The sequence below is a fragment of the Callithrix jacchus genome, chromosome 14 (assembly GCF_049354715.1).
Source record: "Callithrix jacchus isolate 240 chromosome 14, calJac240_pri, whole genome shotgun sequence".
Lineage (NCBI taxonomy): Eukaryota > Metazoa > Chordata > Mammalia > Primates > Cebidae > Callithrix > Callithrix jacchus.
In genome coordinates, this window is record NC_133515.1 from 51996324 (window position 1) to 52015306 (window position 18983).

At 40.9% G+C, this 18983-nt stretch overlaps 1 protein-coding gene across 9 annotated transcripts in view; it reads right to left on the reverse strand.

Moving 5' to 3' along the window:
* The window catches only part of COMMD1 (copper metabolism domain containing 1), a 300356-nt gene that overhangs the window by 58026 nt on the left and 223347 nt on the right, over positions 1 to 18983 (reverse strand). For 8 of the 9 annotated variants that reach the window (XR_008476372.2, XR_008476373.2, XM_035272476.3 and 5 more), the window contains one exon: positions 6707 to 6932. The exons of the other annotated variant lie outside the window; for it this stretch is intronic. Coding sequence is in view for 4 of the 8 variants with exons in the window: in XM_035272476.3 (XP_035128367.2) it covers positions 6822 to 6932 (111 nt within the window). In the remaining 4 variants the exon portion in view is untranslated. Of the gene's footprint in view, positions 1 to 6706; positions 6933 to 18983 lie in introns of those variants that run through there. 9 annotated transcript variants of the gene reach the window in all.

An 18983-nucleotide genomic window follows, 5' to 3' on the forward strand; every position in this document is an offset into this window, starting at 1 on the left:
TCTCAGGCTCCCAAAGTGCTGGAATTACAGGCGTGGGAGGGATTCTTTTTTCTTTAAATTGAGACAAGTTCTCACCGTCTTGCCCAGGATGCTTTTGAACTCCTGGGCTCAAGCAATCCTCCCATCTCAGCCTCCTGAGTAGCTGAAAATTTTTCAAAATTTTTGTAGAGACAGGGTCTTGCTATGTTGCCCAGACTGGTTTCTAACTCTTGGGCTCAAGTGGTCCTCCTGCTTCAGCCTCCTAAAGTGCTGGGTTACAGGTGTGAGCCACTGTACTGGTCCAGAATTTATTATTATTATTTTTAAAGAACCTTCATTTCCTCTGGCAATCTGCTTGGGGACATGCACATAAGTCTCATGGGTGAACAAGAAAACATTTCCTTTTTGTGTTCTCCACTTTCCCTTCACTTTCCAGAATCTTGGCCCTGGCAATTCTCTTCAGGAGGCAGGAAGGCAATTCTCCGAAGAACAACAGCCGTCACCTTCCTGCCCAGTTGAGCCAGAAAGGTCCCCACAGCTCTGCCATGGATGCTACAGAAAATGCTTCTGGCCTTGACTCCCCAGGGAGGGAATAAGCCTTGGGGTTCGTTCAGTTGCACAGTTCCAAGTCTGTTAGCAGCCACTGGTTCTCTTACTCCAGCTATGTTTAGCTTTGTTTGATTATCTTCCATGGGAACATAACTGCATTAGCGTTCCTTTTCTCAGTTCTCCATTTCAAAAATTTTTATTTATTGGCCAGGCGCAGTGGCTCATGACTGTAATCCCAGCACTTTTGAGAGGCCAAGGTGGGTTGATCACCTGAGGTCAGGACTTCGAGAACCAGCTTGATCAACAAGGTGAAACCCCATCTTATTTTTTAAAAAGTGTATTTATTTATCTATTTAATTTTTGAGAAAGGATCTTGCTCTGTTACCCAGGATGGAGTGCAGTGGCACAAACATGGCTTCATTGTAGCCTTGACCTCCAAGCTCAGCCTCCTGAGCTGTTGGGACCACAGGCACACACCATATGCCTGGCTAATTTTTTTAACAGTAGTATAGACAGGGTCTCCCTATGTTGCCCAGGCTGGTCTTGAACTCCTGAGCTCAAGCAATCCTTCTGCCTTAGCTTCCCAAAGTGCTGGGATTACAGGTGTGAGCCACTGTACCCCAGTATCAATTTTCCATTTATAACAACTTGTCACCAAGAACCTGAACCCCATGCTTGGGTCAATGGTTGTCCAGCTAGGATGAGGATAATATGCTGGCTACCTGGGTACTGTGGACACCCCAGAAGCCCCATGTGGCAGCCAACTCACTCATTTTGCACAGTGCACCCAGAGAAGGGTGGCACTGAGTGGAAAATGAGGCCAAGGCCATCACAAACAGCATCAGGCTCCACAAAGAGAGAAAGCAACCTGAAGCACAGAGACAGGTCTAACATGGATGCAGGATGCAAGTGACATAGGGCCTAGTCCTGGGTCACATCGGCATACAAAATTCCTCCCTACAGCAACTGTCACTGTTTAAACACATGAGCAAGGGCACAGATTTTTTAGTAAGTACTTATTATTCTTTTGAAAGGTCTGAAAGGTAGAACATAGAGATGGAAGACAGTAGACCCGAAATTCCTTCCTGATCATGGCCTTGTACAAATCCTCTGCCCTGTATGTCCAGATGTTTCCTCATTTTTGACAAGATGCTAAAGCCTCCACATCAGTCATTCTGAGATCCAGGCCAATTCTTAGCCATGATTCTAAAAACAGCCAGAATAGAAATAATATAAAATCCTCATATTTATGCTTACTTCTTTAATATAAAAACAGTATAATAACAGCATGAAGAAAATAATTTAACTATTTTAATCTTTCAGTCTAAAATTCTTTTAAACTAATAGTTTCATCTTGTTCCACATGAGTAATCGAATTCATATTTTCCCCCTTGCCATCTCTCCCCCACCTGCATCCTGTGAATCAACAGAGGTTGAAACCCTAACACATCAGCAAGGGTTTTAACTTCTATTGATTGATGTAATACTAAAGTGATACATCAGCAGGTAGTAAAATATAGGCATTTACATCATTTATTCACCAAGAACTGTAATTAGGCATTTTCTTTCTTTTATTACATTTAAAAATTTTATGTAGAGACAGGGTTTCACGCTGTCCCCTAAGCTAGAGTGCAGTGATGCGACCATTACCTACTGCAGCCCAAACTCCTGGGCTCAAGTGATCCTCCCACCTTAGCACCACCATGCTTGTTTCTCTTTTACAAGCTCTTGGCCAGGTGCAGTGGCTCATGCCTGTTATCCTAGCACTTTGGGAGGCTGAGGCAGGTGGCTCACCTAAGGTCAGGAGTTAGAGACCAGCCTGGCCAATATGGTGAAACCCCATCTCTACTAAAAATACATAAATTAGCTGGGCGTGGTGGCACACACCACCTGTAGTCCCAGCTACTCGGGAGGCTGAGGGAGGAGAATCACTTGAACCCGGGAGGCAGAGGTTACAGTGAGCTGAGATTGCACCACTGTACTCCAGCTTGGGCGGCAGAGAGAGACTTCTTAAAAACAAACAAAAACAAAAACCCAACAGAAAAAGATGCTTACTGTACACTAGAGAAAACCGTATTTTCTACCATCGGTTTAGCATTTATTTCCCTTTAATTTCTACTTATATTGTTTTCCAAATGTTCACTCAGGTGTAAAAATAACTTACAACAATTTTTTCTTTCTTTTTTGAGACGGAGTTTCGCTCTTGTTACCCAGGCTGGAGTGCAATGGTGCGATCTTGGCTCACCGCAACCTCCGTCTCCTGGGTTCAGGCAATTCTCCTGCTCAGCCTCCCGAGCAGCTGAAATTACAGGCACGCGCCACCATGCCCAGCTAATTTTTTGAATTTTTAGTAGAGGCGGGGTTTCACCATGTTGACCAGGATGGTCTTGATCTCTTGACCTGGTGATCCACCCGACTCGGCCTTCCAAAGTGCTGGGATTACAGGTGTGAGCCACCGCGCCCGGCCCAACTTCAACAATTAAGTTTGACAAGATGTCAGCTATTTAATATACTCAATGTCATCCTCTGCTTTTCACTGCCTTCTTGCATTTGGGGGAGAAGAGTTAAACCAAATTTTTAAAATATTGCAACTATTTTTGAATCATTATTAAAATAAAACTGGGGGAAGAGAGGTTATATAAAGGAAAAAAGAGTCTATAATGGAATTTAGGCCTCTGCTGATACAGCTGAGAAGAACTAGAGCTTCCAAGGAAAGCCTGACCTAAGAATGAGGCCACAACTTTTGTTTCTTATCAACACAACGCTACCAAAGTCTGGAGTTACTTTCTGACTTTATTCTGAAAATTAACTTTTGGCTTGGCTGGACTGTTACTTTTTCTTCTCTTCTATTCTCTCATCTTTCTTTCTTTCTCTCTTTACTCCTCCTCTCTCTCTCTCTCTCTCTCTCTCTCTCTCCTTTTCTTTCTTTATAGAGACGGGGTCTTGTTGCCTGAATCCCCAAATTCCTGGGCTCAAGGCATCCTGCTACCTCAGCCTCCTGAGCAACTGGGACCAAGGCCTGTGCTACCCCAAGCGGCTAACTGGCTGGACTGTTTCTAAACACACTGAATTTAGAATGCTTATTGCTCAAGCAGGGATAATCTCTACAAGGTCCAGTTCAGGCTGAGATTTTTATTTTGTCCCTAATTTCCTGAAATCAAAATGAAGTGGTTTTAATCCAGGATTACAGAGGTAGAAAACCTAGTGGGGTCTCTGGGAACTTTATGCCTGTTTTCTCCGTCCCTAGTCCTTTCTCCATGCTTTTACTGTTACCAGGGAGATGTCCTGGTTTAATGCAAGTGTTCCTTACAAAACTTTCTAAGAACTTAGTACCAGAATATACAAAAAATGATGATAGCCAATTAGGCAAAACTGTGAGTGATTTAGTCTTATACTTTCTCAGAGGGAACATAAATTAATATAATCTTCCTGGAGAGGAATTTGGCAATGTTTATCAAAGTTAAAAACTGTGTACTCCACTTCCAGGAATTTATTCAAGGAAAGTCAATTCTCCTAGTTCTAGCCTTCTTTCAGTACATTAGATTGATGGTCATTAACTGTTCTTAGTATGTTTCTATATTTTCATAATAGACTATAATAAACATATATACTTTTGATAATTAAAAATTTAAAAACATCAGTAAATATAAAATATACCCTGTTAAAAACAACTTGCATTCAGAAATGCTTAGTGCTAAATGTGGGGACCACCTTCAACAACCAGTTTTTTGGTTTTCTTTTTAATTCTCAAAAACTCAGTATACATTAACTGTAGTTCTTCCAACAACCTAGGGTTTGGGAATATAATTTTAAAAGCCCATGGCCACTCCTGTGGCTATTACTTTCATGGGATGATCTAAATAGAGTTTCAGACTATGACAATAATTTCCTCTCCTGGTGGCCCATGTACTACTGTTCCTTCACACTTCTACAGACTTTCATGGACTATGTGAGTCAACACTAAGGTGGTAGTTATAGTTATTCCTTCCAAAGACATCTGGAATCCGATTATCTAATGTGATAGTCTACTGCTCCATTTTACAGCAGGAGACCTTATCCAAATTCTCCTAGATTACACGGCAGCAGCCCTGGGAACAGAGGCAAGTTTTAAATAGGTTTTTTTTTTTTCTGAACCACATTCCTCTCCTGAATCTATTTACAGTACTGTTTCAAGATGTTTTCTGAAGGGTCCACAGGGGCTACACTGAAAACCCTCTGATCATTGTTTGCTAACTGTTGGGATGGTTTTAATCAGAGAAGAAGCCAGTAATTCCAGCTTGGGTGCTGGAATTGCTCCTGAAATATCTCCAAACTGATTTAGAAGAAACTGCTTAATAGAAGATGACTTATTCCTCCCCTGAAACAAACTCATTAGAACTGACATATGCTGTAACCACAGACCAAGAGAACCACATTTTTAAAACATATTACATCCGAAAGGCATCTGAGATTTCTTTTTTTTTGAGATGGAGTCTTACTGTGTCACCAGGCTGGAATGCAGTGGCATGATCTCAGCTCACTGCAACCTCCACCTCCTGGGTTCAAGCAATTCTCCCGCCTCAGCCTCCTGAGTAGCTGGGATTGCAGGCACGTGCCACCACACCCAGCAAATTTTTGTATTTTTAGTAGAAACAGGATTTCGCCATGTTGGCTAAGAGAGTCTCGATCTCTTGACCTCCTTATCTGCCCGCCTTGGCCTCCCAAAGTGCTGGGATTACAGGCATGAGCCACTGCATCCAGCAGGCATCTGAGATTTCTAAATATTATCAGTATCAGATGACAAAACCTGTTCAACAAGGACCATAGCCTCAATATGCTGGTTGACAGGCTCCTCCTTTGGAATATTCTTGGTGTTTAGTAACTTCTCTAATATAACCTAGTTTTTATTACACTAGTTTTTCTTAAAGAAATTTTCTGAAAGGGGTTGTATTTTGATGACTCAAGTAAAATTTTCTGAGGTAAAAGACCTCACATCAGTCTCAGTAGACATGTGCCCCTTCCCACAATCCTGACTTGAGACAAGTGAAGGAAGCCCCTTTGTTGAGACCAATTTAGTTCTATGTTCCAGAAAAGCCTGAGTCTCTCAGTAGTTCAGTTCAAACCAGATGCCCCAGATTTAAGCAGAACTAATCCAAATGCCCAAATCAGTTTCAGAAGCATCTCAGGTTTTAACTAGGTACATCTTTTCTAGGTTAGGTAGGTGCCCCTTTGCCTCAGCTAAGGACATGACACTTTGGTCAGCCCTATATTTGCAAGACAAAAACTTTTTTCTAGCTTAAAAATAATTCTTGCATGTCTTATCACACATAAATTCCTAAAACTCCACCCAGGAACAAACAACCATATCAAGGATTTCCACTATTGATCCCTCTTGCCCCAATCCTATGAATCCAAGTCTCTGGGAATAGGGCCCTGGAAACCTGCTTTTTTTTATTTTTCTTTTTTATGTTTTAAATGTAAATGCTTTTCTTTTCTTTTTTGAGATGGAGTTTTGCTCTTGTTCTCCAGGCTGGAGTGCAATGGCACATCTCAGCTCACTGCAACCTCCGCCTCCCACGTTCAAGTGTTCTCCTGCCTCAGCTTCTCCAGTAGTTGGGATTACAGGCATGTGCCACCACACACAGCTTTATTTTTAGTAGAGACAGGGTTTCTCCAGGTTGGTAAGGCTGGTCTCAAACTCCCTACTTCAGGTGATCCACCCATCTTGGCCTCCCAAAGTGCTGGGATTACAGACGTGAGCCACTGCGCCCGGCCGTAAATGCTTTTCTCATGCCTGTTATCCCAGCACTTTGGGCTTTGGGAGGCCAAGGTGGGAGGATCGCTTGAGCCCAGGAGTTCCAGACCAGCCTGGTCAACATGGTGAAACCCCATCTCTACAAAAAGTACATAAATTACCTGAGTGTGGTGGCAAGCACCTATGGTCCCAGCTACTTGAGAGGCTGAGGTGGGAGGCTCACTTGAGCCCAGGAGCTTGAGGCTGCAGTGAGCCATGACTGCACCACTGCACTCCAGCCTGGGCAACAGAAGAAGACTCTGAATTTTAAAAAAATGAACGCTTTTACAAGTACCCCTTATAATATTTATGCACAATGAAGGGTGAGAACCTCTGCACTGGAATAACTGTAAGAGTAAATGAAAGCTAGAGAAAAAGAAATTTCAGCAAGCAGAGGCAGGAAGATTGAATGCGAAGATTTAATACCAATAGGGGCACAAGAATTTTTCTAAAAAAGATCAGTGGAGAGAGGTCATGAACACCTTGGTCTTAACAACTCCAACTCCTTCATACATCATCTTCAATTAGGCTGGCTAATCAGTGTGGTGATACTTTCTTCTACCTCTGACAGCGTCTTCAGAATTTGGTTGACTTTGACCTCATCAAATTCCAAACACAGAAATTCAGATTCCTGGAAAACATAAAAGGATGTTTTAGAGGGAAACCTCAAGATAGCCAAGGCTCTGCATCTGGCATGACCAAACTCTAAAAGACCCAGGGTCCCAACCCAGGAAGCCCAGCTCAGACCTTAATATCGAAGTGATATTTTACCCAGCAAAGCATATCTATATAATATCCTAAATAAAACTGCTTTATGATGGTGTTTCATGTTAATAAATAAGAGACATACAAATGTCAGATGTTCTCACCAGGTGGCATATGAGAAGCTCTTCTCTGTCACTTCATTTGATCCTCTAATAATTTTTAAGGTAAGAACTTGAGCTTACCTTAAAATTGTGCTATTTTATAGCTGAGGACTCTGAAGCACCAAAAGGTTTAACTTGTATCAAAAATAAATATCATAAAAAGGCAGAATCAGTTTGTTAACTCTCAGCTCTGGATGACTCAAAAGGCCATACTGTCTCCATACCACCTTGAATTATAACAATGAAAGGAAAATTTTGACTGACTGATGAACTCTGAGTTAGCCTGGGAATTGAGCTAACTTGGATTTAGTGGTTATGCCAGAAATTGTGACAAGTTGCTTGGGAAACATGAGATAACCAGATCTTGAAATAGCAGCAAACATTTCTGGGGTCCTTTTACTTGCTGCAAGCCAACCCTCCTCACAACTCCCTTAAATACATTCCCTTCAATCAGGGAATCAATCCTACGTTAGGTATTGGTCAATCAATCCTAGGTTAGGTAGATGGTAGATATAAAAAAAAATAAGATATTTTTTTCTCCTGCTCTGTTCCCAGGCTGGAGTGTAGTGGCATGACCATGGCTCACTGTAGCCTCAAACTCCTGGGCTAAAGTAATACTCTCACTTTAGCCTTCTGAGTAACTAGGGCTTCAGGTAATCACAACCATGCCTAGCTAGTTTAAAAAAAAATTTTTTTTTTTTGAGACAGGGGGTGGGGGGGTTGGGGTGGCAGGGCGGGGGGGGCTCACTATGTTGCCCAGTCTGAAGATCTCTGAGTTATGGTAGCAGACTTATCATGTACGCTGGACAAATCCTACATTTGCATTATCTTGAGAGACAAGGACAGATTTTAAGAATCTAAGAGCAACTAAATTCAAGATCCTTAAGAACAGTAAGTAATTTTAGAGCAGTACGAATCCTTAGAGAGCATATAATCCAATTGCCTTGTTTTCTAGATAATTAAATTAAGCCCCAGGCATGTTAAATGATGTATCTAATTAATGTCCCTCTGTTGATGGCAGCCACTTAGTCAGTATTCTTTTCTTTGTATTTTCTTCTCTAACAACTGAAAAGGATCAGAATATACCAGGCCCCAAATATGCCACTTTGGCATATAGGTTGTTTTGAGGCAATTGAGACTCAACAGATGGAAAAAGTCATCTTGGGGCCGGGCACGGTGGCTCATGTTTGTAATCCCAGCACTTTGGGAGGCTGAGGCGGGTGGATCACCTGAGTCAGGAGTTTGAGACCAGGCTGACCAACATGGAGAAACTCTGTCTTTACTAAAAATACAAAATTAGCCAGGCATGGTGCACAACTGTAATCCCACACTACTCTGGAGGCTGAGGCAGGAGAATCGCTTGAACCCAGGAGACAAAGGTTACAGTGAGCCGAGATAGTGCCATTTTACTCCAGCCTAGGCAACAACAGTGAAAGTCCGCCTCAAAAAAAAAAAAAAAAGTCTTGGAGTCTCTCTTATCTGACTAAGAGCAGAAACTTCTAAAAAATAAGAACTCCCAGGCCAGGCATGGTAGCTCATACCTATAATCCCAGCACTTTGGGAGGCTGAGGCAGGAGAATCACTTGAGGCCAGGAGTTTAAGAACAGTCTGGGCAATAATAATGAAACCCTATCTCTAAAAAAAAACAAAAACAAAAAACAGCCAGACATGGTGGTGGGCATCTGCAGTCCTAGCTACATGGGAGGCTGAGGTGCAAGGATTCCTTGAACACAAGAGGTGGAGGCTACAGTGAGCCCAGAAACCTGGGTGAAACCTTGTCGAGAGAGAGAGAGAGAGAGAAAACTACCATAAATCCCTCTCTGAGGAAGTTTTATGAGCATGAAAAAGATGGAAAGCTGACACCACGATGAGCCTGCACCAACCTTAGTAAAATAACCCTTATCTACCATTCACCATATATTTAATTCCCATAATTTACCACCCTTAGAAGCCCCAAACCTTTTTCCTTTGTCTAATTACCACTCCACAATTTATCTTCCTTTATTAAAATGGTATACAAGCTTTCAAGTCTAACAACATTAAAAATATTGACATTAATACAATTTGTGATTTTTTTTTCTACTGTGCATCTTTTGTCAGTTTAATTTTCAGGCCTTATACATGAACCTAAGAAGGCAGACAAAAAGTTTTTTCTCCCCTATAATACAATGTCATTTCCTACCCCCATCTCCAAAGTGGTAGTTAAAGGAAGACCAACAAGCTTCTTCAGAGGGAGGGTATCACTTTGCTATTAGCTAGGAGAACATTCAGAAGTTGATTCTGAAAAAGTATCTTTGCTGTTGCTAAGCTGCTGAGCTGAGTCTATACTGATGACAGTGAACATTCCCCCAAGGAGAAATAAGTACAAAAGGAAAGAAAGAGCCTCTTGGATGAAAGGTTTCCAAAGAGAGGGAAGGCAGCTCTCCTTGCCTATAGGAGTCCTGTCCTCAAACATATATTTGGATAGGAGAGAAATGTAGTCTCATATGTGAGCTTAGAAACTTTGCCAAGTTTTCATTTAATCCAAAGCAAAAACCAAGTTCAAACAAAGAATGAATACTAATAAGTGTTCAAGCTGTAGGAGGGGTTATCTCCTTTTGGAAAGAAAAGCAAATTTAAGACAAATTAAGACAGTTCAGTTAGCAAAATTCAGAGTAGGTCTCAGATGTGAAAGCTTCCTGTTCTTTGTTCAGTTTTATTGAGACCTTAGCTTGACTTTAAAACAATTTTTGTGTTTTTTTGAGACAGAGTCTTGCTCTGTCACTCAGGTTGGAATACAGTGGCCTGATTTCGGCTTACTGCAACCTCCACCTCCCGGGTTCAAGCAACTCTCTTACCTCAGCATCCTGAGTAGCTGGGATTTACAGGTATGCACACCATGCCTGGCTAATTTTTGTATTTTTTCAGTAGAGACAGGGTTTTGCCAATGTTGGCCAGGCTGATCTCGAACTCCTGACCTCAAGTGATTCACCTGCCTTGGCCTTCCAAAGTACTGGGATTACAGGTGTGAGCCACTGCGCCTGGCCTAAAACAATTTTTTAAATATCTGGCCTTGGACACAGTGGTCTAGAAATTAGTGATTACCAGTAACTAGTAATATATACATTAAGGACATTGACAAAAATGATGTAGCCTACATTTCACTCAGTAAAAGTAAGTTACAGTAATAAATCAACTGGTTTTCTATTTATAGGCAAAGAGATTACCAGGAACAATATTAATAGAGATAGGAGCAACTGAGTAAGGCATGTTAATAAACAGCCAGGATCTTTTCTGACTAAGGGATCATTAGTTTGTGTAGGTTTCAGGATTCGTTTGTACTTGGACCTCTTTGTATGAATGAATCTCAGTTTATTTTTGAGGGATGCCAAATACTAGAAAGAAGTCCAAAATTAAACAAATATATTCATCCTCATCTTCACCTTTCTCCCCTTGAAATAATGCACATTAACAGCCTTCAAAATCACATATGTATGTAATCATACGTGACACTTGAAATTTTTTTACTTAAAACTGTATTACCAGGGCCTACTTTCATCTAGTTATGCTACTGAAATATTTTATAAGGAATTCAAGAACCTTTAAAGTGGGGCTTAACATAAAGGAATTTCTTCACATTTTGCATTTGGCTGTGGTACTCTAGGGAAAGTAACATCTGATGCACTTGAAAATATATTTAGAAATGCAGATGTGGGCTAGGGGTGGTGGCTCTTGCCTGTAATCCCAGTACTTTGGGAGGCTGAGGCAAGTGAATTGCTTGAGCCCAGGAGTTTGAGACCAGCCTGGGCAACATGGTGAAACCCCATCTCTATAAAAAATATAAAAATTAGCTAGGCATGGTGGCATGGGCCTGTAGTCCCAGCTACTTGGGAGGCTGAGGCAGGAGGATCACTTGAGCCTGGGAGGTTGAGGCTGCAGTGAGCCAAGATCATGCCACTGGATTCCAGCCTTGGCAGTAGAGTAAGACCCTGTCTCAAAAAAAGAAGGGAAAGGAAAAGAAAAAGAAAAGAAAGTAAGGTAGGCAGGCAGATGTGATGCTTGTCAAGCCAGAGGCAGAAGGTACAAGAGCAATTTGAAACATGTGTTACTTTTGTCTTGGTCATCTTGGGCTTAACTGGTAATAAAATTAAGAGATGACAAGACTAAAATTCCTGTATTTAAGTATCTGAGTCAAGAATCAAACTTGCTTCTTTTCAGTAAAGGATGCAGTATGGAGTCAGAATGTGGTTAGCAGATAAGCAAGCACATCATTATCAAGAACATGTACTTTGTGATCCTGGGGATTAAAGTAGTATATTAAACTCAATGGTTTAAATAGCCATTCCAAATTACAATGGAAAGCAAAGGCAAAATATTCCAATATTTGCCTCTCCAAGTGCAAAGGGTAAAAAGTCACAAAATCCCATGAAAAAATCCTTGAGAGGATTCCCTCTCCAAACCAACAAAAAAACCAAGCTAGCTCTAAAACTTGCAGAGAAGGCTATCTCACATATTCCTAAGGAACTCCTTCCCTGGTAACCATTCAACACTCCTCATGAAACTCTTACTGGTCAAGCCTAAATCTTTAATGCTTTAGCTTAAACTCACTTCCTAGCAAGGTCAGGGAGTATAACTGATTATTAGTCTACAGAATAACTGAAGCCTGTTATTAAGCAAATGTTTGGTTTTATCCATCTACACACTGAATAACCTCTTTGTGTATCATTGTCCATTTTAAAAACCTCCTTATCTAGGCCCTGAGCAATTCTCTTTTTTTTGAGACGGAGTTTCGCTCGTTACCCAGGATGGAGTGTAATGGCGTGATCTCAGCTCACCATAACCTCTGCCTCCTGGGTTCAGGCAATTCTCCTGCCTCAGCCTCCTGAGTAGCTGGGATTACAGGCACACGCCACCATGCCTAGCTAATTTTTGTATTTTTAGTAGAGACGGGGTTTCACCATGTTGACCAGGATGGTCTCGATCTCTTGACCTCGTGATCCACCCGCCTCGGCCTCCCAAAGTGCTGAGATTAGAGGCGTGAGCCACCACCCTGCCCCTGAGCAATTCTTTAGCAAAACAATACTACAGTGATAAAATGCTTAAAATAGAAAATAAAAAAGACATCACATATTAAATACTTAAACAGAATCATTTAGAACAAATTCAACATAAAAGTCCTAGAATATATTTTCTACAGTTACACTATTTCCCATGCAAAATTTTCACAAAGCTTTATCCACTAATTTATGGATCATATTTAGCATTATAATACAACACTGGCAATGTTGGCTCTGATGTGTTGTGATTTCTTTTAAAAATGATACAAGTTGGGTGATGGAGAGTGAGAGTGGGAAGGGATGCCTTAGGATTTCATTAACCAATACCAATTCTAAAAGGTATTGGTATTCACAAAGGTGCGGAACCTGTAATCCCAGCTATTTGGGAGGCTGAGGCAGGAGAATCACTTGAACCTGAGAGGTGGAGTTTGCAGTAAGCCGAGATTACGCCACTGCACTCCAGCCTGGGAAACAGAACAAGACTCCATCTCCAAATAAAAAAAAAAAGGCCACATAAAGCTGGCCATGTTTCATAAAGCTTATTACCTCACATTTTTCTTTTAATTTCATTTGTTGGTACAAAGGGACTCTTCACTGAGCACAAACTTTGGCCATAAAGCCTATCCTCTGTTTGGACTGTCCTTTCATAAACTTAAAATAACACTTTCACCTGCAACTCTGCAACTGTCTTCTGTGTTTAACCACAGGAGAAGGAGGGGAGAGAATGAGAGAAAGAGGAAGAGGGAGAGCAAGCACTCAAGAATGAATGCATATGGTAGACATAAATATTGGCAATGGCTCCTTGAAGGGCAGTTATAGAATAAATAAGAAACCTAGTAGAACTGAACATTGCCTGCCGGAGAAGTTCAAAACATCTTCACAAGTAAACCTGTGTTCACCACTCATTCCCACACTTCTGTGGCTTTCTCACAATTATCATTGATACTGCTCCTTTACTTCAAGAGATCTTGAATCCCAGAAATAGCTTCTCTGTAGCAAAAGATGATCCAACTTCCTTCCTAAGGAACCACTGGCCTCAATTAAAATTTTATATTTTCCTGAAAACTGTGCTGATTATTTTCCATTTGTCCTTTCATATTCATTATCTTCCCTCTGCCTTGTTCCATGTTATGTGAGGCTGTTCTAAAAAAATTGTGTCACTCCTTAGAGTTAGGTTCAGGCAAGAGATGAGAGAGGTTATTATATTAATTCCTCTGATATTTCCAATATTTTTTAATGTAGGATATCATTTCTTCATTTCTTATTTTATTTACTGGTCTCAATCACGATTTCTTCTGGTTCACAAAGCCAACAGTACACACATAAAGCCTGGTCTCTTCAGACAGCCAAAGCATAGAATCACCAAATACAAACTCCAAACATGAGCAGAGCCAAGGATTGTCATCATACCTAGGTTGGTAAGAAGGTTTCCCTTACCAACAGGATAAGCTAGAACCAATATTTGATTTTTTTCTATTATTATCTGATACTGAAATACATGGCAGCACTTTGATATTTGAAGAATGAAAGGAAGTGAAGGAGGGAGGGAGGGAAGCAGTCAGAAGAGTAGGAGAAGGAAGAGGAAGAATGATGACAATGTCAACAACTAAGATGACATTTCATTAAGAATTTGCTCTTTAGTTTAATTAGATACCGTTTGTCAATTTTTGCTTTTGTTTCAATTGCTTTTGGCGATTTCAACATAAAATCTTTGCCCGTGACTATGTCCTGAATGATACTGCCTAGATTTTCTTTGAGGGTTTTTATAGTTTTGGGTTTTACATTTACGTCTTTAATCCATCTTGAGGTTCTGGTTTTTTTTTTTTTTTTTCTTTTTTTTTAGACAGTCTTACTCGAGTCACCCAGGCTGGAGTGAAGTGGTGCCATCTCAGCTCACAGCAACCTCTGCCTGCTAAGTTCAAGCAATTCTGATGCCCCAGCCTCCCAAGTAGCTGGGACTACAGGTGCATGCCACTATGCATGGCTAATTTTTGTATTTCTAGTAGAGATGAGGTTTTACCATGTTGACCAGGCTAGTCTTGAATTCCTGACCTCAAGTGATCTGCCTGCCTCAGCCTACCAAAGTGCTGGGATTACAGGCATGAGCCTCGTGCCTGGCCTCATCTTCAGTTAATTTTTATATAAGGTATAAGGAAGCGGGGGGTCCAGTTTCAAATTTCTGCATATGGCTAGCCAGTTCTCCCAGCAACATTTATTAAGTAAGGAATCCTTTCCCCATTGCTTGTTTTTGTCGGGTTTGTCGAAGATCAGATGGTTGTAAATGTGCAGTCTTACTTCTGGGTTCTTGATTCTGTTCCATTCATCTATATGTCTGTTCTTGTGCCACTATGCTGTTTTGGTTATTGTAGGCTTGTAGTATAATTTGAAGCCTGGAACATGATGCCTCCAGCTTTGTTCTTTTTACTTAGGATTGTCTTGGTTATACGAACACTTTTTTGGTTCCATATGAATTTTAAAATAGTTTCTTATAAATTTTGTGAAGAATGTCAATGGTAGTTTAATAGGAATAGCATTGAATCTATAAATTCCTTTGGGCAGTATGGCTATTTTCATGATATTGATTTTTCCTATCTATGAGCATGGAATGTTTTTCCATTTGTTTGTGTCCTGTGTCCTCTCTGATTTCCTTGAGCAGTGGTCTGTAGTTCTCCTTGAAGAGGTCCTTCACTTCCCTTGTTAGCTGTTCTCCTAGATATTTTACTCTCTTTGCAGCAATTGTGAATGGGAGTTCATTCATAAGTTGGCTCTCTGCTTGCCTGTTGTTGGTGTATAGGAATGCTTGTGACTTGATTTTGTATCCTAAGACTTTGCTGAAGTTGCTTCAGCTTAAGAAGCTTTTGGGCTGAGATGATAGGGTGTTCTATATATAGGATCATGCCATCTGCAAACAAAGACAATTTGACTTCCTCTCTTCTTTTCTGAATACTCTTTCTTTATTTCTCTTGCCTGATTGCCTGGGCCAGAACTTCCAATACTATGTTGAATAGAAATGGTAAGAGAGGGCATCTTTGTCTTATGCCAGTTTTCAAGGGGAATGCTTCCAACTTTTGCTCATTCAATATTATATTGGCTGTGGGTTTATCATAACAGGGTCTTATAAAAGAAACTATCATCAAACAGGCAACCTACAGAGTGGGAGAAAATTTTTACAATTTATCCGTCTGATAAAAGCCTAATTTCCAGAATCTACAAGGAACTTAAATTTACAATAAAAAAACAACCCCATTAAAAAGTGGGCAAAAGACATGAGCAGATACTTCTCAAAAGAAGACATTCATGCAGCCAACAAACATGAAAAAAAGCTCAACATCAGAGAAATGCGAATACAAAACACAGTGAGACACCATCTCATGCCAGTCAGGATGACGATTATTAAAAAGCCAAGAAATAACAGATGCTAGCAAGGTTGTAGAGAAATAGTAATGCTTTTACACTGTTTGTGGGAGTGTAAAATCAATCCAACCACTGTGGAAGACTGTGTGGTGATTCCTCAAAGATCTAGAACCAGAAATACCATGTGACCCAGCAATCCCATTACTGGGTATATACCAAAAGGAATATAAATCATTCTATTCAAAGATATATGCACATGTATGTTGACTGCAGCACTATTCACAATAGCAAAGACATGGAATCAACCCAAATGCCCAGTCATCAATGATAGACTGGATAAAGAAAAATGTGGTATATATATGCCATGCAATACTATGTAGCCATAAAAGGAAATGAGATCATGTCCTTTGCAGGGGATGTGTTTGGAGCTCAAAGCCATTATCTTCAGCAAACTAATCCAAGAACAGAAAACCAAACACTGCATGTTCTCACTTATAAGTGGGAGCTGAACAATGAGAACACATGGTCACACAGAAGGGAATAACATATACAGGGGGGTGACATAGGGAGAGGGAGAGCATTAGGAAAAATAGCTAATGCCTGCTGGGCTTAATATGTAGGTGATAGCACCGGGCATGGTGGCTCACACCTGTGGTCCCAACACTTTGGGAGGTCTAGGCAGGTGGATCACGAAGTCAGGAGTTTGAGACCAGCCTGGCCAACGTGGTCAAACCCTGTCTCCACCAGAAATATAAAAATTAGCTGGGTGCAGTGGCATGTGCCTGTAATACCAGCTACTCAGGAAGCTGAGGCAGGAGAATCAGTTGAACCCGGGAGGCAGAGGTTGCAGTGAGCCAAGATCATGCCATTGCACTCCAGCCTGGACGACAGAGTGCAATGGCAAAGAGACCAAAAACAAAAAAAAGGAGGTGATGGGTTGATAGGTGCAGCAAACCGCCATAGCACACATTTACCTATGTAACAAACCTGTACATCCTGCACACGTACCCCAGAACTTAAAAATTTTTTAAAAGAGAATTTGCATCAAGTCTTTGACAACTAAAACATGGCTTTGTTGTTATAACCTGTTGTTATACAATTGATAGCTTGTGCTGTATCTTAAATCAATACTTTACAAAAAAAGAACATTTGTAACTTAATAATATTTTTTCTTTAGCCTTTGATAAAGTTTTGTTAAGCAATAAATATTACTACCAATGGTCCTTATTCAGGCCATTTTTATCTTGAGGCATCCTCATTCCAAACACAATAGTCAGTAAGTTCCACATCTACTATGTTCAGAGAGCATGCTAACAAAAGAGAAAAAAACATACTGTACATCAAAAAGCAAGTCATCCTACTGAGGCTGAAAAAGGACCGACATCATGTTCCTTTTGGGGCTCTAGGACTGCAACTTAATTACCGAGCAATTAAATTAAAATGACTCACCCCCTAACTCAATAGATACCCATATCATGCTAAGAGCTATGTGGGACTAAGACAGAGTCTGCAGGAAGTAACAGAATTTACTCTAGTAAATGAACACAGCAGTGCCTTAGCACCTACCAGGTGCTTTCAGAGCCACAGAATCTTCTAGAGGAAGTGTTTATCCATATTCCCACAATCTCCTAGGAAAGGGCTAAATATTACAGTATTAGTATAATACAAAAACATTACCATCACTGGAAAATTACTGATTTTTCTGGAAATGTCAATCAGGTATTTCAAGAGAACAACCTGATGACAGTGTTAGAATGCTTACAAATTTAAAAGTCTAGGCCACACACAGTAGCTCATGCCTGTAATCCCAGCACTTTGGGAGGCCGAGGCGGGCAGGTCACGAGATCAAGAGATCGAGACCATCCTAACATGGTGAAACCTCATCTCTACTAAAAATACAAAAATTAGCTGGGTGTGGTGGCGTGAACCTGTAGTCCCAGCTACTTGGGAGGCTGAGGCAGGAGAATCTCTTGAACCGGGGAGGCAGAGGTTGCAGTGAGATGAGCCACTGCACTCCAGCCTGGTGACAGAGTGAGACTCCATTTCAAAAAAAAAAAAAAAAAGATTAAAAAGCCTGCACTCCCATAAATTCTTATATTCAAAAATAACCTTTATAGGAAACATGAGCTTTCAAATGCTTACTAGAAACTCAAGGAAGAAAGAGACCATTTGATATCCAGGAAATTTCTTATCTACCACTAATGCAAGTTACTGCTAAACAAATCTAAGTGATCAACTTTCCAAGGGACATACACAGGTTTAATATAAAATGGCAAAATTGGGAGGCCAAGGCAGGTGAATTGCTTGAGGCCAGGAGTTTGAGACCAGTCTGGCCAACATGGTGAAACCCCATCTCCACTAAAAATACAAAAATTAGCCAGGCATGGTGGCATAAACCTGTAATCCCAGCTACTCGTGGGACTGAAGCACAAGAATCACTTGAACCCAGGAGGCGGTGGTTGCAGTAGCTGAGATGGTGCCACTGCACTCCAGCCTCAGTAACAGAATGAGACTCTGTCTCAAAAACAAACAAAAGGCATTTTTAAAAATAAAATAACATCAGATCTTTTTATTCAGAGATTATCCAGGTCCTCTGCTGCTTCTCTTTCCCTCCGTTGTTGGTCCATCTTTTAGATGTTTCCACAAGATGGAAAAAGGAAGTGAATTTAAACTGGTTAATCTGACCATATCACAGCAGCTCTGCAAAACATTTTCCAGAAAAGGAGATTAGAGCTATTGGGATGAACTTTAACTGTGACTTCATACTACTTTTGGAAATCACACCCTATGGTGCCATTAAGCCAGAAAGATCTTTATACTCCCAAATATTTCCCTTCCTTCAATGACCAGGACTACTGCCCTCAGCCCAGACTAAGTTTTTAAATAAATACTCCCAGGAGAGGTCATTAACACCTTTCTATTACTTAAAAATCAGGAGAGGCCAAGCACAGTGACTCACGCCTATAATCCCAGCACTTTGGGAGGCTGAGGCAGGCGGATCACCTGAGGTTGGGAGTTCGAGATCAGCCTGACCAACATGGAGAAACCTTGTCTCTACTAAAAATACGAAATTAGCCCAGTGTGGTGGCACATGCCTGTAATTCCAGCTACTGGGAAGGCTGAGGCAGGAGAATCGCTTGAACCTGGGTGTTGGAGGTTTTGGTGAGCCGAGATTGCACCATTGTACTACAGCCTGGGAAACAAGAATGAAACTCCATCTCAAAAAAAAAAAAATCAGGAGATTTATTTTCTCCAAGGAAGAATGAACCACACAGGCTGCCTTAAAGGATTAACGGGGACTGGGGTTAGGGGGTGTATGACCAAATCCTAAAGAGAACAAGACATAAAAGAATCAGGAAAGTAACAAAGGCAAATCTCTCCCCTTACTCTATAATTCCTATCAGATACACACAGAGATCCAATAGA